The 20002-nt window shown below is 47.8% G+C and overlaps 7 protein-coding genes across 8 annotated transcripts; 1 reads left to right on the top strand and 6 right to left on the bottom strand.

The window, feature by feature from the left end:
- Positions 1-1378: 1378 nt before the first annotated feature.
- ONS95_001552 (uncharacterized protein) lies at positions 1379-1936 on the top strand (the record flags this gene model as incomplete). Its single annotated transcript, XM_058494753.1, has 2 exons — positions 1379-1469; positions 1542-1936. 2 exons carry the CDS (start codon positions 1379-1381, stop codon positions 1934-1936), a joined length of 486 nt encoding a protein of 161 aa, XP_058355060.1.
- A 376-nt stretch (positions 1937-2312) lies between these two features.
- ONS95_001551 (uncharacterized protein) lies at positions 2313-3548 on the bottom strand (the record flags this gene model as incomplete). The annotated part of the gene is made up of 1 exon (XM_058494752.1): positions 2313-3548. One exon carries the CDS (start codon positions 3546-3548, stop codon positions 2313-2315), a length of 1236 nt encoding a protein of 411 aa, XP_058355059.1.
- A 289-nt stretch (positions 3549-3837) lies between these two features.
- On the bottom strand, positions 3838-5287 carry ONS95_001550 (uncharacterized protein). Its single transcript, XM_058494751.1, has 4 exons — positions 4993-5287; positions 4663-4937; positions 4387-4610; positions 3838-4337 (listed from the first exon to the last, which is right to left on the bottom strand). The coding sequence occupies exons 1-4, from the start codon at positions 5154-5156 to the stop codon at positions 3978-3980; spliced, it is 1023 nt and encodes a 340-aa protein (XP_058355058.1). The 5' UTR covers positions 5157-5287; the 3' UTR covers positions 3838-3977.
- A 139-nt stretch (positions 5288-5426) lies between these two features.
- On the bottom strand, positions 5427-7295 carry ONS95_001549 (uncharacterized protein). The gene is made up of 5 exons (XM_058494750.1): positions 6898-7295; positions 6697-6839; positions 6372-6648; positions 5922-6324; positions 5427-5874 (listed from the first exon to the last, which is right to left on the bottom strand). The coding sequence occupies exons 1-5, from the start codon at positions 7203-7205 to the stop codon at positions 5776-5778; spliced, it is 1230 nt and encodes a 409-aa protein (XP_058355057.1). The 5' UTR covers positions 7206-7295; the 3' UTR covers positions 5427-5775.
- Positions 7296-8226: 931 nt separating this feature from the next.
- On the bottom strand, positions 8227-10142 carry ONS95_001548 (uncharacterized protein; the record flags this gene model as incomplete). Its single annotated transcript, XM_058494749.1, has 3 exons — positions 8227-8775; positions 8834-10003; positions 10140-10142. The coding sequence occupies 3 exons, from the start codon at positions 10140-10142 to the stop codon at positions 8227-8229; spliced, it is 1722 nt and encodes a 573-aa protein (XP_058355056.1).
- Positions 10143-11740: 1598 nt separating this feature from the next.
- Positions 11741-14557, bottom strand: ONS95_001547 (uncharacterized protein; the record flags this gene model as incomplete). The annotated part of the gene is made up of 1 exon (XM_058494748.1): positions 11741-14557. One exon carries the CDS (start codon positions 14555-14557, stop codon positions 11741-11743), a length of 2817 nt encoding a protein of 938 aa, XP_058355055.1.
- An 877-nt stretch (positions 14558-15434) lies between these two features.
- On the bottom strand, positions 15435-19448 carry SEC21 (coatomer subunit gamma). 2 transcript variants are annotated; one of them, XM_058494747.1, is made up of 4 exons: positions 18832-19448; positions 17111-18783; positions 16247-17065; positions 15435-16198 (listed from the first exon to the last, which is right to left on the bottom strand). In XM_058494747.1, the coding sequence occupies exons 2-4, from the start codon at positions 18393-18395 to the stop codon at positions 15966-15968; spliced, it is 2337 nt and encodes a 778-aa protein (XP_058355054.1). In that variant the 5' UTR covers positions 18396-18783; positions 18832-19448; the 3' UTR covers positions 15435-15965. The 2 variants fall into 2 exon arrangements, with proteins under 2 accessions (XP_058355054.1, XP_058355053.1); XM_058494746.1 differs by having other exon boundaries at positions 15435-17065; positions 17111-18425; positions 18473-18783.
- Positions 19449-20002: the final 554 nt, after the last annotated feature.

The raw sequence follows: 20002 nt of genomic DNA, 5'->3' as shown, positions 1-20002 counted from the left end.
TAATGTCTCTCTTATGCTGCAATGGAACGTCTCTAAACAATATCAGTGTAATATCAATACCAATGAAACGAGCAAGCTCACCATCAGCTGTACCATCAAGCGTGATTGCATGTGTGACTCCATAACCATGCAAAGTTGCTCGGCTGGTATTACCATCCGATTGTCTCGGGAGATCTTGAGGTATCTCAAGTCGAGGGTAAGGTGATGACGCTGGAAGGAGAAGCATTCAGCTCCGATATACATATTTGAAGTCGGACTTTGCGCGTACTGTGTGAGAAGTGCCGGGTATCGTGATGGAAGTTAAGAGGACATAACTCCAGATCTTGTGTCAGGGAGCAGCCGCCATTGGCAATAGCACTTGTTTGAAAAGCTTTGCTGATTTCAGGGTCGAACATGACATACGCCTCAGCTGGCTCTCCCAGCCAGATCTCGATATCACGTGTGATGGGAGTTCCTTGGGGAGTGATGGTGGTGAATCTGGCTGTTGCGCTGTGGTGAGCGCGACGGAATTGGGGGACGGTAGAAGCGCGAGCGGATATGCGTACTCGACGGATGGGGCAGTGCATGATGGAGAGAGATTCTGTCTTTGGAAGAGTGAGAATGTTGTCGTCGCCTTTTTGGGGAGTGTGGAATTCAAAACATCCATACGCGAGGTGGGTTTCAGAACACAAGTTCCGTCACCTGACTTCTTTGACAGCGAGACCACCAGTGAGTAGCATTTTGCCTTGCTGCATTTTGATAAAGCACTGCCTACGAGCAAAGCTTTAATCTAGACCACAAGTTTGTAAATTCTTGGCATGATCTAGTGACGTTGGAAGTAGAACCTACCTACCATTTAGCACAAATGTACGTACAACATCCGCACTTTCGCTTCGCCCGAAAAGTCCGAAAACAAGCTTTCTCCCCCACACTTCAACCCCTCCTCAGTTCACGTCACTCTAAGTCACATCAACCTTCTTCCCTAACTCAACTACATTATTTGACGAGTTGTCAGAACTGACAAATATCTCCAAACTCAATTCAATCCCCTTGTGAAAATTGCTGCCAGGGACGTCATATTGTATTTCTGTACCTGACTAGCTCGCTTGTCTCGGTTCAAGGATTCCCAAATTGACGAATCGAAATACATCTTCGGAGTCGCGAGGTTGTTTAGATTCGCTACTTCGTGCTTCGCCCTGGAAGATATCAAGGTCGAGAAAGTGGACTAGTTTCAATATTCTCTATAAAAAGGCAGGAATCCAGCAAAACTCAGGACTAAACACGTACCTCTAGGCAAAATTCTAATTCCGATTCTCACATCACCCACAACTTCGTCTCATAAATCTAATAAACAATAGTCGACAACAAAATATCAACTGAAGTTTAAGACCTCAATACTATGGCTTCCGACGGCATGCCAGTCGTTCTATTTGGCAAATTGCCCGTTGTAACAACACCAATGACAGAAGCTCTGAAGCCTGAAGTAGATGGTAAAATTTCCTTCCTTTTCTCAGCCAGCCCATCTCTTATAAATTTCAAGCATTCATACTAACGCCTTGCAGTAATTCATCTAATCGAATCCGTCACCACCGCCCGCTCGGAACTCCCCCTCATTCTCTCCTCCTCCTCCAAGCCCAACAAAATCACACCCACCTCCCAAACAGGCAGCAACACTCTGCGGCCCGACTCAGAACAACGTCGTCCAGTTGCCGTAATCGTCGGCGGTGGGTTTACGCCTGAGGAGTTTGAAGAGTTGAGGGGATTGGAGGGAGGGGAGACTGTGACGTGGTTGAGAGCGGATAATTCGCTGGTGCCGGAGAGTGAGTGGCCGCCTAATCCGGTGTATCCTGGTAGGGCGGCGGGGAGGGTTAAAGAGGTTTTGAGGAGGGAGGGGATTCTTGGTGGTGAGCGAGATGAAGGGGAGGTTAAGGGGAAGGGGGGTGTGTTTTTTTATTGAGGATGATGGTGTTAAGCGAGTCGGAAAGGGGGTGGAAAATCGAGCATGATGGCACGGCTTGAGAAAATTTCGGTTGTTGAAGGTGAACTTGATTGTCTATGCTCAATGTGTTGTGCGCTATCAAATTAAAACAATACTGTTGAAAGTCAAAGTTCCTAATGACTTGTTGCTTAGAGACTGGATGTCTTGAATGTGTGTCCCAAGCTGAAAGACAAATCTCAACAAATTTAATTCTGAGTAGATTTTCTCGTTGAGAGTTGAATCCAATGCTTTATTCACCTACCCATCCCATCTTCTGTAAAACTATTTGTACTAGTCGATGTATTCCCCTACATAGTTCGAGACTCCAATCCCAATAACTTAAATGTTGTTCTCATCACATGATGCCGGTTTTGGACTCTCTCAGCTGACCCTGTGACGGCCTTTGCCAGCGGAAGACATACTGTCCCTTCTCCAAAGCAACTCGTCGTATCCTGTGACCAGTTACCCATACCGTCTCTCCGTCCGCAGTGGTACCACACTCGTAGGGTACACCAAGGTCTGGCGGTGTTGGTAAATTCGGTAATGTTATTCGGTTGGGGGCACTGAGATATCGTTCCATGTCATCGCAGGACTTTCGAGTCGTCACCCACTCATTCAGAAATGTGCGAAAGGTCAGCACGTCAGAGTCAAGTTCGCGGTTGCAGATCCACTCTGTTTTGTTCTGTACATCGTCCACGTTTCGATCCCAGTGAGGTATGCTCGTAAAATGTGTATCACCCGTTATGAGTTCGTATAATGTGAACACGACACCAGTGACATCATCTCGCCCGTCCAGTAAGTTCTGCTTCCCACAAGCAGCCCAGTCAAAATCGAAGAGAAGAAGCTTTTGTGTGTCAGGGTCAATGAGTAGGTTTCGGGGTGCAATATCTTGATGCATGACTCCAAGATCTAGATTCAGAAAGTCGACGAGCTCCGTCAGTTGGCGTAGCCACTCCAGACGAAAGGGCAGCTTTGGATCGTCAAGGGTTCCACCAGGGATATACTTCGTCGCGAATCCAATCACTCGAGACTCCACATCCTCAAGGACTACGCTGTCAAACGGCACTATGTTTGGATGCGAGGGTAAACTTTTGACGACGTTGAGTTCCTTCCATGACATTTCCAGTCTTCGCGCCTTTCCAATAGGATTAAATTTGAAGGCAACCGTTCGTGATGTTCCGGATTCATCAGAATATGACGACAAGTCAACACCTGGCCCAAGCCGATCGAGCTCTTGCAATTGAGAGTACCGGATGGTGCGGCATTCATGAAGTGACTCAGTCATCGAGAAAGGAAGATATCCAACAAACATGGTGTCGTCCTCCTCGGGATCATTGGAGACTTCACAAATAAGCCCTTGGTCGTCGACAGTGACCGCTCGAACCTCTGGTGATAGGTAATCAGCGAAGCGTGCTAATATTGGAACCTCAACGTCCTCATCTGGCGGAAAGAGCTTTGCCGTGCCCTTGACCTTGATCATGCGTAGCTGGTCCCAATCCCAGACGTTGCAATGAGTTTCGGTCTTGGGATTCTCGCTCGGTCCAAAGTAGCCCTGCCCCTCGGACATGAACCTTTCTTTTGGTTTGATCATCGTGAGTGGTGAAGGAGAAGAGGAAAGTCCTGCTCTTAAGTCAAACACAGACCAACCGAGACGTGAAACCTCTTGAATTTATTATAACTTCTTATAGAAAAGACTTTTTTTTAATCTTTCACAGTAATAAGCCAAGCAAATTTTGTTGGTTTCTGTTGGTTCAGACGCAGCTTTAAAAGTGATGCACGTGACCAATTTCATCCACAGAAGAAACCACAAACCGAAAAGAAGTGCATCAAGCTCAAACAGTTGTAGGAATTACAATAACTTGCACAGGGAAGGTTATCTGCTTCCAAACAATAAGACTTTTGATAAGTTAAAGTTGTTTCAGGCTTGTGAATTCGGTGGTACTACTTCGTATGTTTGTCAAGCGAGCAGCAACTCTAAATGACGCTGAGAGGTGTCTGTAACGACTGATGAGGATAGATTTTAATCCACATCTTGCCACCAACTATGTGACAAAACATGATCTATAGGCAACCTAGCAGCCGGATCCAAATCGGTCATCCCACATATCATGTCTTTTGCCGCCGAACCAAGCTCTTGCGACCACCAAGAGAATCTCAATTCAGGATCATCTTTAGCTAGCCAATCTGCTCTCTCGGATGAACTCTTCATGGCCTCGCACCAATTCTTGTCATCAACCTGCTTATAAAGTCCTTCAGTAACTGGTCCAAAGTAGGTAAAATGCCGAGTAAGAATCTCTTGTTCTGCTGATACGCCTCGTTCTGCAAGCTCTTTGTAATCATTCAACAGCAGGAACTCTCCACCACCTAGCGTGTAAATGCACTGGGAACAAAAATCAGAACATATCGTACACATATGTGGAGTTACGTACAACAAGACCAAATGAGAATATGTCGGACGCTTTTGTCACACCTCTTCCAGTTTGTCCTTCAGGACTTCGCCACATTGCATTTCCTACTGCATAAGGGGTTTCACGTGTCTTGCCTCCTTCAGATTTGAAGACAAGATCAAAGTCGCCCAGAGCTACATCGCTGACTGTTTTTTGGCCGCTGCTATCGCTTGTCCAATTGACTAAGATATTATCAGGCTTCACATCTGCGTTCATGAATTAGCGACCTGTTATGTCTGCAAGACTTGGATGTTGTACCGATGTGGATCCAGTCTCTAGCATGAAGCTCTTGTATTGCCTCTCCGACACGTTGCAGAATTTTCTTTCGTTCCGTTATCGGAAAGTCAGGATCGCTCTGGATGATATCAAGTAGGGTTTCTCTGTAATATGGATAGACAAGAATATCTTCCCTTTCACTGCAGTCGATATGCATTCGAAGGCGACGAGAGCCCGCGAACTCCGCTGCAAGTGTCTGTGAGAGCTCGTAGAAATGTTTACGGACCCGTTTAAGGACGAAAGATTCGTCTCCGGAGCTGGAAGAAATGGATTAGATACCTGAAATATCACTACATACAGTCTAGTACTTACAAGGCTTTCAGGACACTAGGTTTCTGGCCCCACCGTTTCTGGAGCACTTGGTCGTGTTTATAAACACGACCGGATTTGCCAACTAGACTGGACGCTTTTCTGATACCTGTACGGTACACAAATCGACCAATGGACTTGCGAGAGGTAAAGCGACGGTAAAGCATGAAGGCAGTTGGCAATCAAAGATTGGAGGTCTTCGACACACTGCCGGCTGGATTACATTATGCTTCAAGGTGTCGTCTCAAAACAAATTCAGGTTCCAACAATGCAGTCACGTGTCGAGATGTCATCTTTGCCCTCCTAGGTTCCTAGGTACTGTTTACTTTCACAAGATACTGGAAATCAGTGCAAGTGAAGATACATTCTTCGACCAGCCTAGAATGAACGTCAAAAGGCTCACAAAATCTTCAACTGCGGGAGGAAGCTGTGTGAGTCCGTACTAGTACTATAGACCAGATTCTTTATTTCAAACCCTTCGTATGATGCAAGACTACGTATGAGGATATAGTAAGGTCTGCTTTGATGAAGAGACGCCGCGCCCTGAACCATTACTGACTTCTAGAAAGAACCGAGGATTTCATGAATCGTATCATAGTCAAACAACGCAATTTAGTGTACACCAAAAACTCTCAAACCCAAAACGTTCTGCCTTCTCTTACCACGTATCATTTATCCATAACCCTGCCCTCGTTCCTCATTACTTGGGGTATCATATCATCTCCACACTCACCCTACCACCCTCTCTTCTTCATACACACTCTCTTTCGTACACACTCCGTAAGTCTACTTGGCCTTCTTTGCCTCGGCCTCCTCGTTCCATGGGTGCTTGATGGTAAGGCACCAGATGTCGAGATAATCACAGATGGTGACAATGACATCCACCTGCTCTGATTAACATCCATCACACTTTAGTCCTCAGGACTACTTACCACAAAGCTGCCGTAGATACCGATAGCCATTCCCAACATGCAGAACACATACGCAACCTGGTATCCACCATTACCAAGAGCACTTGGCCATCCAATACCAATGGTCTCCCGAAGGAAAGGTCCCAAAGAGTCAAAAACTCCATACGCGATTGGTAGAACAAGGACGTTGTAGTATGGGAAGTCGAGCTTCACGAGATGGGCAGTGATCATCTGTCCGACGGAGTAGGCGTTCACGAGTCCGGCGAAGAAGACGAATGGGACGAGATGGTTGTGCAGAATCTCCGGGTTGAGGTAGAGGTAGGCTGGGATAAGCGTCCATGTTACGAAGAAGGGGACGAGGCCGAGGAGAGCACCACGGGATTTGTCGCCGCGCTCTCGGCGGACTTTGATGACATTCAAGGATCTGTAGGTCAGTAATTGCGTTTGTGGGATGAGCGAGGGGTGTCTTACGATTGAATGGTGTTGAAAACAAGGATGGTGCCACCTTGGAACATGTACCACTCATTGAAGGGCAGTTGATAGATGTATTCCGGGATGAAAGCATAGTGGGGTACACCAAGAGTTGCCAACATCGACTGTTGCCAGAAGCTTGCTCCTCCCTTCAGAGCTGTGAACGCATATACCATGACCATGATGACGATTCCTTCAACTGGTCCGGAGACCAGCCCGAGTGTGAGGGTCTTCGTGTGGTATTCGTCCCATGTCTGTACGTAGAAGGTAAGAAGTGCTGTAGGCAGTGAGCAGATGTCCTTTATGATGGCAGAGAATGGGATACCTCCAAACAGAGTCAAGACAGTCTTCCATCCCATCCCCAGGTTCTGCGAAGCTGCAAAGAGGAGGACTTCAAGGGAGGTATTGACGGCATCCACGCCATGGTCGAAAAGCTCTCCGAGGGGTCCGCTCTGATGTGTTCGTCGTCTGTTAACAAGCCAAAAGTCAGTGGAATCCCTAACAAACCCATAGAGTATCAACTTACGCCTGCGATCCATCAACAGCATCGAAAGTCTGATACAGGAACAAGCCCGCAGCCCAACTGGCGTACACCCACGGCGGACAATCCTGATCCAGCGTCGGATTATACCACAACAGGGTCAAAATGTTGATAATGATGAACCCGAAACCACTGAGGGTAATCAGATTCGGGGCCATCCACATGGGAAAGCATTTTATCACGACGTGGGTGTAGAAGGGCTTCAGCACGTAACGCGACAACAGGGAGTGGTCGACGCCGGAGTATTTGTACTGCTTGAGGTTGGGCAGCTTTTCTTGCCGCACGTAGACCATGATGGCGGTTGTTTGCCGTGCGAGGCAGAGAGAGTGATGGAAGAGAGTTGAGGTTGGTTTGTGATGTTCGAAAGTCAAAGTCGAGTCGAGACAAGGACAGAAAGTCAGTCCATCCGGCGCGCACCAGAAATTCTTGAAAGACGCGACGCCAAGACTGCAACGTCATTTCAGCCGACAAGCTAGGATCGGAGCGATTCGCTTGTGAAAAAAGGGGGAATGGAGTCCCTCGATAACCATTGTTTACTTTGCATGCAACAACTCACGATCTCAATAGTATTTAGCCCAAGGACAATTAACGACCTGTTTTGGTCTTGGTATCTAGCTCAGAGAAGTCCCTGCGCTGCTCCATATCACAGCAATCTACTTCGCTCTGTGTACTGGCAAAAAGGATGGCTACTTCCTCGCACAGTGTCATCTTACCTCAGCACCTAACCACCTCCTTCCATTTCTTCTCACGATTGAGCTCCTATCTCAATCGAACATTTCAATCGAACATTTCCTCTTGCCAATCTCTTCATAATCCCCTTCCCTCATGCCAGTTTTACTTCGTCTCCTACTTTTCTTCCACCTTCATACTCCTTCAATGTCGCCACCACACAGAGAGCAACCAAGCAGCCATCCATCACTCGCTGACCATAATCAGTATATAGAGCAATCACTCTGTGCTACGATGGCCCAATAGCGGTCTCACAGAAACCCAGTTCGGACGGGCGGATCTTGGATGATGAAGCCCTCCTCGACAAATTGACATTAGAGAGCTCATCGCGAACAAGAAGGCCCATACGAGACTCGTATCGTATTTGCTTATATCTCTGACACTAATGAACTGGTTTTCAAACCCCGTTCTCATTACTCGAGGCATGCTAATGGTAACTTCATACATTTTCTTGCTCAAAGCACGCTCCAAACTCCACACCGCTATGCTAAATACAGAACTCTAACCCCCAAACAATGCTGTATTTTGCCAATGCTGCGAAGCCGAAATCAAAGGACCAATGTTGTATGTACACCAGTCTATCTCTCAAAATTCTCCTTTCTCGAGGTCCTTATTGCGATCTTCGCTCCTCGGCCTATCCGCTCCATCCACATACCCGCTCGCAGCCTCGTGACGATCCTCTGGTTTCTCTTCACTGGTATATGCAGCATTCCTCATCGAACTCTCGACCTCTGTATCGTCACTTGTGTCGCTCACATCGGTACTGGATGCAGCTGCAGAGTGATGTTGAGATTCTTCATCATGGGAATGACCTTCGTTTGGAGCTGGAGTTGGCGCGAATGTCGATCGTTCTCGAATCGATCCTCCATATTTGTAGAAGATGAATGGAATCGGCATGAGGAGGACTGCAACACCTCCAATCAATGAGCCACCACCTCCCACTCCCAGAGCATTGAACATCTGTTGAGTGAACAAAGGTGCTGCTGCACCGGCGGCGGAACGACAAACCGTATTAGCAGCTAGTGCGCTGGCGGCATACATCAGGTACGTGTCTGTGAGATAATTAAGATAGGCGACGAAAATAAGTAGAATCGAGGTCCCCAAGAACACGCCAGCAAGGGTTGGTACAATCCACTAGATCGAAAGTCAGCACATCTGAAACAAAATGCCTCGAGGACCAAGTCGAACTTACGTGGACAGAATTGTATTGTCCAGACCAAGCGAACCAAAACATGGTGATCGGAAACAGTATCCCTCCCACCATTGCGACTGGGAGACGGTCCTCAGGAACACCCTTATGTCCAGCCTCCAACCTCTTCCGATCGTGAGCAGAAACCGCGAATATAATGGAACCGCCGATTACTGCCCCAATAGCAGTTCCTATCAAAGGCAGCTCACCAACGCCAGAGTTCCAACCTCGCTTCTGCTGGAAGACGATAGGATAAATTGTGAAAAGCATGTAAAGCAGCGCATACACAACCGATATGTATATTGCAATCGCAAAGGAAATTGGGTCGATCAGGATCTTCCAAGGTCGTGTCAGGGCAACCTTGTAAATGCCTATCAACGATCGATCAGTGACCTCAATTGGTGCTTGGATGTTCTCGTATCCAGGAACCTTCAGCTTTCGGAGCCTTCTGGCTTTGTTGAGTAATACAATCGGGGGTAGGGTCTCGGGAATTGTAAACATGAGGACTTCGGTAACGCCAGCAAACCAAAGCATTACATAGAAGATCCAACGCCAGTCCTCTTTCAACTCAAGAAATCCACCAATAACAGGACCTATAGCAGGCCCAATGAATGTCATCATCGAGAAGAGTGCCATGGCATTTCCTCGCTCGACTGGTCCCCAGATATCTGCCAATACGCCTGGAGCATTCGACAGTGGTGCACTGGCCATTGTCCCAGTGAGAAAACGACCGACGAGTAGAGCTCCGAAATTATTCGCAAATGCACAAAGGAAGTTGAACACCAGGTATAGAGTGAACGAGATGTAGAAGATCCATCTCCTTCCGTAGAACTCGGAAAGTGGGGCCCAAAAGAGAGGACCGAAACAGTAGCCAAGAAGGAAAAGAGTTATGACCAGGCCAGCTGCTACCTCGGAGACCTGGAAGTGCTTTGCTATCCCGACCAGTGTTCCTGAAGTAGCAGATGAGGCGAATGTTGCGTTCACGACCAGGAGCACCGAGACTACTGTAATATACCACCGGCGTCGTGCCGACCAGTTCTTCGGATTCTCAATATCGTTGGGACTGAAATCGAGGAGTCCATCATTATTTTTGTGTGGCTCTCCGGATTTCTCAAGAGCGTCTGAGCGGTATGGCTTCGCGGTTGGCCGCGACAGGAATCTCTCTATTCGATCCTGAGAAAGTCAGCTTCAATGGGGTTCAAGATCCAGCTTGAACTGGCTCGGAGAAAATCTGATTTCCTGCATTTAGAGTACATGTCTATTGCGATGTGGAGTTGGGTGCAAGTGATGACGCAAAGACCTGACTTACCATATTGGACCAATGCTTCTCAACGTCAACACAAGAAGTTTATGGTAAGCTCAGAGTTCAGCTAAGATAAATGCCTTGTCCATGGGAAGGAATTAAACACAAGAGCAAGATATATATGAATACAGAAGAGGGGCAATACAAGAATGAATGGCGCAAAAGAGAAGCTTTTTAAGCTTAATGCACTGCTTTCGCGTCCTCCCCAAAAACATTAACAATCCTCAGGGATCTGTGACGGCATGATGCCCCAAACGGCACTAATAGGCGCCTCAGAATCATCACTGCTACTCCCATGGAGGCAAGGTTGGGAATTCCATGGACTTGAAATGGACGTTGATTGGGTGACCACCACAATGGGGTCCGGGTAATCGGCATGTCGGGCTTAGCCCATCGGGACGTGCCTCGGTGGGCAATATCTCTAGTGTGTGGGTGTGGGTGTCAGGTGTCTACCTGACAATCCGAGAATGGCCGCCTTCGGCTTGGAATCGTAGTCATCTCCTATGTCCGTCCGTGATTTTTTACTATTTGAGTACATATTGCTCATATCTGTGGTTTTTTGTAATGATGAGGGGCGATTACGTGGTGCTGTTTCTCCACTGCACGGCGCACTCTAGATCTGTGCATGGTTGATTAGCTCAGCTTTCTGTCTCGTCTCGCCTTGACAGTGTGGTAATATGACCAGCAGTGTGAGTCTTTCATTTGTTTTTGTCGTGATTTGCATGGTAAGGTACTGTTAGGAAGCGAGAAATTTTGGAGGCTGTGGCTTGTTGTCGCACCCGCGGAGTGTCCGTGGGTTCTGTCAGGTACCCACCTGCCTTACTTAGGTACTTTCTGATTCTTACTGCTTGGGATGCAACGGTTCTGTAAAACCCAAGCAAGCAAATTTCTAGCGAAACCGAAAACCGAGTGATGACTGTTTTCTCATGTCTGGTGACTGTGAGTAAGGATGGAGTTAGCTTCCTCGGATTCGGAGATAAATACAACTTGAAATGTCTAGGTAGTCTGAGGAATTTGAGTTGAGGAATTGTTTGATTGCGCAATTACTAATTATCGATTTTTGACGTGAAGTTGGGCGGGTGTACAGCCCCGCGGTTTCTCGGGTATGGATGTAAATACGGAGTTTTGGAGGTGGCTGGAGATTAGGGATGAGGTTTGTGTGAGAGTAGGCCCGTGGTTAATTTGGGATGCTGAGGGGGAAAGTGAGAGGGTTCTGGAAATTGGGTCGTGAGTTTTGGGTTCTCGGCACTGACTTCAAGATAACACAGGAGATGTTCCACAATTACGAAGTGAAGGGCAAGACATTGAGAATTCACAAGGAAATACATGGGTTTATAGCATAGAGGGTAAAGTAATTTTCTTGTAAGTGTCTTTAGTATTCCTCGCTATTCAACGCTATGCCTCGGGCAAGAACTTTTTCCAACCCAAAAATGAGCCGAGAAGAGGCAGACCAAGCAATGCTTTTGTGTACCGCCCCTTCCTTTCCTAGAAACTTTTCCTTCGATCCCTGACTTTTCATTTTTCCAAACATTAGATTGCACATGTCATGAATCGTCCTTCATCCACCCTCCTATCTCACCCTTCCATTCTTTCCCACAGGCTTCAGCTCAGGTAATCCTTTTTCCAATAATATCTACCCCTACGGTCCATTTCGACCCGGTCTTTGCCTGATTCTGAACCGCGCTCTGACCCCGATTCCTCTTCTTCTTCTTCTTCTTCTTCTCAACCTCCTTAAGCCACTCATCCCGAGTGCACATCACTATATCCCCATCTCCATCCTCATCATGATCGCGCACACCAACTTCTTTCTTCACACCCCCATGCTTTCCTCCACCCATATCTCCTCCTTCTCCGGCAAGAACAACCTCCTTCTTTACAGCTAGTTCGTCTCCCTCCTCCCTATTGAAAAGATCAAGATCAAGATCAACGAGGTCGATATCAAAGCCATCGACATCAGCATCGGCACCTTCATCTTCATCTTCTTCGTCTTTGATTTCGATGTATTTTGATGTTGAAAGAGAGGAGGAGCAGGCAGACTCAGGTTTTAGTTTTGTGGTGTTGGATTTTATTCTGGGTTTGGAAGAGTGTATAGAGCCAGGGCCGCCGAAGATGGAACTACCTGTATGTTTCGGATCTGGGACTGAGTTGAAATCAAAATAAGAATTGAAATCAGCTTCGATGTCGATTGGCATTTTTGAAGAACCGAGACGTGATTTTGGTGATTTTGGTGATGGTCGTGGTGGGAGGTCGAGGTCGTAGCTGGATTGGCGTTGGGGCTGGGTTTGGGTTTGGGGTTCGGAGTGGACTGCTGCTTGCGAAGCTGATGGGAGTAGGGGTATGGTTTGAGGGAGGAAGAGACGGGATTCGTCTTGGTGTGTCTGTGTGTTGACTGCTGCTGCTACTATTACTGCTGAAGTTTGCAGGCGTGTCTTGGATTCTGGCGGTGGTGGGAGCTCAAGGTCGTAACTGGAGGCTCGGAGCGGCGTGTTTGAGTGATTGAAGAGGGAGGCTTGGTAGTCGTCGTCTTCTGCTTCTGTTTCAGCTGCTGCTGCTGCTGGTGCTTCGATTTCTGAACACTGCTGGTTCTGATCCTTGGAGGCAGTCTTGGGTTCAGTGTGTGGGAGGAAGAGTGATTCTTCTGCGCCACCGTCTTTGTGATCAGGTTCGATTCCCCTTGAATCAGAAAATGGAGAGCTGCTCATAAGTATATCCAAGGAGTTGGTTCCTGATGGAGTAGCTAATTTAGATGCTTCCTGGTTTAAAAGAATTTCTCCAGCTTGATCTTGGGGAGGTGCTGGTATAGAAGGCGAAAATTCTGAGGAGTACACGGAAAGGCGAGTGCTCTCTTCCGTTGATTCCTCGCGTTGGCGATTCCTACCATTGAGAATCTGATCCAAAAGTCTTGCTGCTGGTGTCATTTGTTTTCGAATACCAGACTCATTGGGAGATACAGATACAGAGAGTTTTAAACTGCTCTGTGTCTGCTCTAGAACAGACGGACGCGGAGTCGTCTGAGCTGTTGTTGATCCTTCAGCTCTGGAGCTCTCCGGGCTGAGGCTGGGATGCGGAGAGTATGGTGGGGGAGGAGTTCCTAGTTGTCGGCTACCAGGAATGACCGCAGTATTTGTTGACGGCTCAGATGATGTGCGTCTGTTTGAATCGGGTTCTGCTTCTGCCTCTTTAGGTTTGTCTTTGGCTGTGATGTTTGACGTAGCAGACAGACCGGAGGTCGATTTGGACTTCTCCGTACATTTCCCACTTGAACTCGACTGCTCTGAGATGGCTTTCGGACAACTAGACGGAACAGCTACTGAAGCGGCCTCAGCAATCAAGCCATCTCCACCATGCTGTTTGTGCTTGACCTTCATTTTCTCCGATGGAAAGTCTGCTTCCTTTCTTTTCTTCATTCCTCGTTTGCGCAATGATGGTACCTTGGCTTTTCGATCCCGCTTTCTCGGCTTCGGAGGTTCAGCCAACTCGGCCGTCAAATCATCCTCAGTCTTCACTTTGGCATCCGCGGTCATGACCTTCTTCCGAGCTTGGCCATTGCCTTCATCCTGATTATCTCGCTTGCGCCTTTCCTTTCGGCTCAACGCTCCATCCACAATCTGGCGAACCTCATCAAGCCGCAGCTGCATCGCCTCCGAAGTGTCGATCTTTTCCTCCATGTACTCGATGAAGTCTACAATCCTATCAATGATCTTGTTAACCATTCCGCCAAGTACGCCATTGTACTCTCCAACATCCCTTCCTGCCAGAGTACCGCCCAAGGCCTCTCTCAATGTCGCGAAAATCCTTTCCTTGCCAGACTCAGACTTGATCTGCACATCCACATACGCCAAAAAAGCATCTAGCTTATCACGAATCCCATCTCGATGAGCAGTCAAACACTTGCGTATACTTGGATGGAGAGGTTTCTCATGCAACCAGTGCGAGTGAGTTCCCTGAGCCTTCTCCAACTCCTCCCGACTCGGCTGCGGCATATTGACTTCCGCAAGCTTCAAGCCCGCTGCAAGAGCCATGTTCAAAGTCCGTAATAATCCAGCGCTCCATTCCGCATATCCTTCACACAAGTGCACATTTCCGAAATCCCAAGGTCCAACAGACTCGCCTGTGCTCCCGGGACATGCATCGCCTTGGATCTCCATGATTGTGCCGTCTGGAGCACGAGCAGGATGACCTTCATGCTTGCGGATCTGGCGGGCTTGAGCTGGCGGAGTGTAGACGTTGATGAAGACGGCTACTTCGCGCTTTGAGAAGAGGTCCGTGTGGATTCCCCATTGGAAGACGAGGTGGAGGTGGTCTGAGATTCGACATTTGTGGAAGAGAGGGTTGGAGAGGATGAGAGGGGCGACGATGGTGTGGGGAGCTGGGTCGAGGAGGGGCCGGTTTTGCATGAGCGCAGCGGAGAGGGGTGGCGCCATGTAGATGGGTTAGTTATCTGTGTGCAGAAGATTCTTTAGGTAAAATGTCGTTGCGGTAAATGTTGGCCAAGTATGTTCGCTGTAAGTGGACGAGTTCTTGAAGAGATATTGTGGAGACCAAAAATCTGCTGTCGAAGTTGATGGGAACTGTAGTTTTTTGCTTGTCAGGAGGGAGAGAAGTAGTGCTTTGAGAACTTTGCTTGGTAGTAGTCGAAGAAGCTCATAGGTGAATTGACAAACAATCCCTGCTGCATGAAGTGAAGTCAAGTCCTTTGGACAGAAGTAAAACAATTTTCCGCTCCCTGAGACAGTGAAGTTAAGAGTAGAATCTGCACAAAGGAATTGACTGAAGAGTATCAAATTGCGGTTACTGGATTCTGTGTGGCAAAGTCAAGCCAAAACAAGCCCGTACGTTGCAGCGGAAGTAGACAAGGAGTACCAAGTCGCGTTGACTTGCTGTCGTGTCATATCAGGCTGAGTAAAGATAATGTTAGAAACCTAGAACTCGGAAGTAGATAGACATGTAGCCAATGAGAGTCGGCTGAGGAGAGTAGCGGTAATGAGCTAAGACTCTGTCACTTGTCTCCGTGAATCTGCTTCAAAAGCAGACCAGGTGATAAAGACAGCACAAAATTGACTTCCTGTGTTTCCTTTTCAGAGTTGCTGAGTGTGCTTGTTTGACGAGTTGACGGACTACTGTACAAAATGATGGGCAGCTATGAGATGTTTTCTGAAGTTCGTCGAGAGCTGAGTGTGCTGATAGACGACACTTGTTACTCTCAGCTAACAGATCAGAGGCTCCATTAATTAGTGTGTGGTACAAACGTAAGAGAAAGGACTGCTTTGTACACCAAAACTGAGGCACCTTGCAGATTTTGAATCTGCAGTGCATGCGTAGCAGGCATTTCTGTGGCTGAAAAACACAAGTCCAAACAACGGAACGAATGTGCGAAAGGAACTGATGAAAATTTAAGATGCCGCATTTCCAACCTCGTCCATGGAAGAGAATATTCAACAAGGGATCTGAACACTGTCGGGGGCTATATTGCTAAATTGCTTGATGCTGATTCGTGACTCCTACCCTAGAAGATATAGAAATTACTTTGGATACCGGGCTGTCGAATCTGACACCCATGAACGGGCAGAACTCAAAATGACCCACAGTCGGTTTGCATGCAGCAACAAACCTGAAAGCAAAAAGCTGGGAACTACCACAACCTAGGAGCGAGGACTGAAATTTTGATTTGGTCGGTTTATTTCTAACCTTCGTGACTCCATGTCGAGAACCAAAAGCTTCCCGCCGATTTTGGCTTTTCCTCGAAACAATTATCTAGACATCAATCGCAAAAATCATGTACCAAATGCTTGATCAACTCCATTTATTTCGCTAGCCATCCTTCTCACATACCTACGCCACCGACCCAATAACAAGAGCTGCCACACCTTCCTCTTCACTGCGGACAACGATCTTACTTGTGACGCCGGACTTGGTGGAGTAAGCCATCCGAATGTTGGCAACGACTCTGCCTCCTGTGACTGTTTTGCCAAAGAGTTTGAGGGTGTGGGTTGTGGTGTTGATGGGTACGTCGGTACCCTCGAGAGGCTGTAATGAGAGGGTCTTGGCGAGTTGTTCAGTTGCATCTAGTACCATTAGCATTTAATTCCCAGACCCTGCACAAGACAGCTTACCCGCAATGCTCTTGACGCCCTCAAGTTGAAGGGTCTCCTCAGCCTCCTCACCCGCAGCACCAACTTGCTCCCAGATGTGATTGAAGTTACCGGCAAAGGCTGGCACAACGTAATCACTTCCACTGAGCTCAAGATCTTCAACTTGATACTCATCATCGTAACCACTCTCTTCAGGCTCACCAGTCGTTGGGTCAATCTCCTTTGTAGTGAACTTCAACACATTCGTAAAGCTGCTTGCGGAGAAAGCACCCTCACCACCAACCTTTTTGAAGGAAACGTAAACTGGACCAGGCTCATCAGTGACGAGCTTAGCCGCTGGAATGATGAAATCCTCTTCCAGTTCCTCTTCGTCAGTTGGCGTGGCGAGAACGGAGACGTTCTCAAGAACGGTATCTGGAAGCGTGTTCTTGACATCATACTGGAGTACGATATGCTCCTTGAAAATGTGCTTCACGACGCTAACGACGTATTCGGTCTCTGATTCAGTCAATTCAACAACAGGTGACGACTTCAAGAGGCTGCCATATGACTTCATCTCTGGGATTTGGAGAAGTGCTTGTTGGTATTTTTGGGCTGTCGCAGAAGCAGTTGCTGCTGCCTCCGTTCCTGTTGGCGTGGACTTGGTTGGGCCAGTCTTTGGCGCCTTGATGGTTGGGGTGATGGTGGTAAGTTTCTTCGTTCTATCCTCGGCATCTGCTTGCTCCTTCGTGACAACTGGAATAGCAGCAATGTCGAATGGATTGTCAAAAGTTGATTTGTCATCTGCAGTAACGTACATGACAAGCTGGTGCTCGAAGTATGGAAGAGCAAATGTGTTTTCTGTGCAGGTTAGCATTGGTCATTTTCGAAATGAAAGTGTCTCACCATTCTTGATGAATCGATCAGCCATCTCATCAGGCTCGGTCATGAGTCGCAAGTTCAGGGCAGCACGATCACGAACTTCGTCGTCAACATCGTCCAAACATCTCGTCAGGAGGACAGTGACACTTCGCTTAACCTCGGGATCCTGCTGTCCGACGCCGAACTTCGCCAATGCGGTGACTGCAGCTGCTCGCACGATTGCATTCTCCAGCACCACTCTGTTGTAGATGTATCGGATGTACTTGGTGGGCTGAGAAGTTTTGGGTCCCTCTAATCCAAGCAAATGCAGAATTCGCACAGCCAGTTTCGTGAACTCGCAATCTTCGATAAATTCGCACAGGTGTGCAAGCGCGTCCTCTTTTGAATCCGGAACGAACTTGATCAAATCGAACATGCTCTCCACAACTGCCCTCTTAAATTCATATCCTCCCTCATCCCTTAGTATGCCACTAAGGAACGCAAGCATACCAGCTTGCTTGTTGGGGAACTTCAAGCACAGTGTCCGGATAGCCTCAACGATTGTGATCTTGAACTCGTCCGTGATATCAGCCATGAAGCCCGAAATTTGCTTCATCAAGCGATCCACACTGGCTTCGTTACCAGTCTTGAGAAGAGTTGTGATGGCGAACGTGGCGATCGAGCGGTTAGTGTTGGAAATGAGGAGTTCGATGTCTGGGTTGCAGGGGTGAACTGCTTGAGGTTTGAAAGATGCGAAGTTATGTAGAATTCTGATAGCCGCGAATTTGGTGACAGCTCGTGGTGAAGTGAGGAAAAGCTGAAGAACGTGGATAGCCTGGGTAACTTCCGCATCTGTGACATCTCGCATATCGCAGATTGCCTTCGCAGCCTCAAAGTTGACCATCTCGCTCTTATGTCGGAGCCAGCCGTCCAAGAGCTGGATCATGGGTTTGCGGAGTTGTGGATCCTCCTCTGCCAGCTGTGCGGCTAATCGTACCAGCATGACGGTCGCTGCTGGGCTCTTCACCGCGCCTGCAGTCCCGAATTGCTGGACCATCTTGACCAGAGCCATCCTGTCATGCATTCTCATCTGGTATAAAAGTCCAATGGCGTGATATTGTGTCATAGTAGAGTTATTGACCGGCATTTGGCTCGACGATGTAGAAAATCCCAGAGAGAATCCGCCAGATGACTTTGTAGAAGACGCAGCTTCTTGTGTTTCGCTCTGCCATCTTCGAACAACATCGCGGGCGATTGGGAGGAGGTGATACGACGAAACAAGGGCAGCAGATGATACGGAAGGGTTCTTGTCGACGATCGCAGTCTTCATCACACGCTCGATACTCTGTACGGTCGATGCCTATTGCTGTCAATGCCAGCCCTCCTGAGCTATGTTCCTCAACTCACATCAATAATCCGGCAGAGCGCCCGAATAGCATTTGGTCTGTAAATCGCATCTGTTCCACCACCAGTATCTTTCATAATAGTGCTTGTGACCATAATAATATCTTCTGCGGAATGCGCCAGCTCCTTAATGATAAGGTGGACCATCTGCCGTAAGCTGGCATCTTTGTTCTGGAACAGCTTGGAGATGCCGAAGAAGAGGGTGGTAGCTTCATTGGTAGGGAATCGTTCGCCAGTGTACAGGAGGAGGGCGATTTTGGTGAGGAGGACTCGACATTTCCGAGGTTGAATGGGGGACGAATTGAACAATCGTGCTGTCTGGTATCAGGGGAGCACTCTTTAGAGGGGGTGTGTTCACCGACCTTCCTGGAAAACTGAGGTTCTGTCTACCCTCATGATAGCCGTGTCGGCATCTTCGTCTTTCTTGCTGTAACTCATGGTGAGAGGGGGTAGCTCCTCAGCTTCATGAATTGCAGGGGGCAAGGGCGGATTTGGGGTTCTGGCTGTGATCTTGAAGTCGCGACGTAGCCAAATCCGCAGGTGGGACTAGTTGGGTTAGGCGAGCTGAGCGGAGCGGGAAAACGATAATGCTGAGGTTGTGAAGTAGCAAGTCTCCATGTCTCCCGTCGAACATAACTGAAGAAAAAACTATTTAATACTGTTCCTTGGGAAAGAATATTTATGTGAAGAACTTTGATTTTGAATATCGGATGCAGACAGTTTTTCTTACAAATGTTGCCCTTGAATTGAACCTCAAGGGCCTACCGATTCACTGGTCTGGGCGGGCTGGTTTGCCCGCAACTCTAAAGCCCCTGGACTGGCGAGTACTGACTTCCTTGCCACCAAATCATAGCTACTTGAGAGGCTGTGATGATCTTCATGTAGTCTCATATGTACAAATCATACAATGGTTAAAGTTGTCCTGTCCATACATCTCCTGTAGAAAGACCAGTTGTTTATTACTAGCCAAGAACTCGGCTAGCCTCCAGAAGCGTTTTTCTTTACCTGGATACTTACCGTCCTCCATAGCATCCCCAGCTTCCAGTCTAATCAAGTGAGCAAAGTGCCGGACATAATGTTTTGACCGGTTTCAGTACCTGGACGATGATGACTTCGTATCAAAACCAGTAAGGCGTTGAGAACTGCTGAATCCAAACAATCATATGCAAGCTTCTCTTGCGAAGCCTGCATTCGTCTACACCATATATATTTGTTATAGTCATGTCTATGCCGTGGGAAATCAATTTTCCAAGTGCCAAACTATACTCTAGACTATCAAGTAAGGCAGCAAATCAGGCTTGACGAAATCAAATCCCATCAAAGGCATGCAGGAGTTCTTGTCTTGTACATGCCCAAGGCTGTGCGTGCACCTTTCCAACAACCCAACAAATAAGCGAAAACTTCGGCATTTTCACACCACCACCACACCATTCGCTTACCCCTCCATCCCAAAAAAAAAAAACCCAAACATTTCCCTCCTCCTTCCCCCACCACAAAAGCGCAAAAAGAAAATCAATCTTCCGGTACCGGGAA

This window comes from Cadophora gregata (genome assembly GCF_030347475.1).
Source record: "Cadophora gregata isolate MNR1 chromosome Unknown scaffold_10, whole genome shotgun sequence".
Lineage (NCBI taxonomy): Eukaryota > Fungi > Ascomycota > Leotiomycetes > Helotiales > Ploettnerulaceae > Cadophora > Cadophora gregata.
Note: the sequence above shows the minus strand (reverse complement) of the source record. Positions and strands in the feature narration are given on the sequence as shown.

Coding starts and splice junctions, on each gene's coding strand:
- SEC21 (XM_058494746.1), bottom strand. CDS start 18,907: ATGAGTTACAGCAAGAAAGACGAAGATGCCGACACGGCTATCATGAGG. Junction 18,784..18,831: donor AACCTCAGTTTTCCAGGAAG/GTCGGTGAACAC, acceptor GATACCAGACAG/CACGATTGTTCAATTCGTCC. Junction 17,066..17,110: donor TGATCGATTCATCAAGAATG/GTGAGACACTTT, acceptor TAACCTGCACAG/AAAACACATTTGCTCTTCCA.
- ONS95_001550 (XM_058494751.1), bottom strand. CDS start 5,156: ATGCTTTACCGTCGCTTTACCTCTCGCAAGTCCATTGGTCGATTTGTG. Junction 4,611..4,662: donor TAGAGACTGGATCCACATCG/GTACAACATCCA, acceptor TCATGAACGCAG/ATGTGAAGCCTGATAATATC. Junction 4,338..4,386: donor TATTCTCATTTGGTCTTGTT/GTACGTAACTCC, acceptor TTTTGTTCCCAG/TGCATTTACACGCTAGGTGG.
- ONS95_001549 (XM_058494750.1), bottom strand. CDS start 7,205: ATGGTCTACGTGCGGCAAGAAAAGCTGCCCAACCTCAAGCAGTACAAA. Junction 6,840..6,897: donor GCTGTTGATGGATCGCAGGC/GTAAGTTGATAC, acceptor GCTTGTTAACAG/ACGACGAACACATCAGAGCG. Junction 6,649..6,696: donor TGTCTTGACTCTGTTTGGAG/GTATCCCATTCT, acceptor CACTGCCTACAG/CACTTCTTACCTTCTACGTA.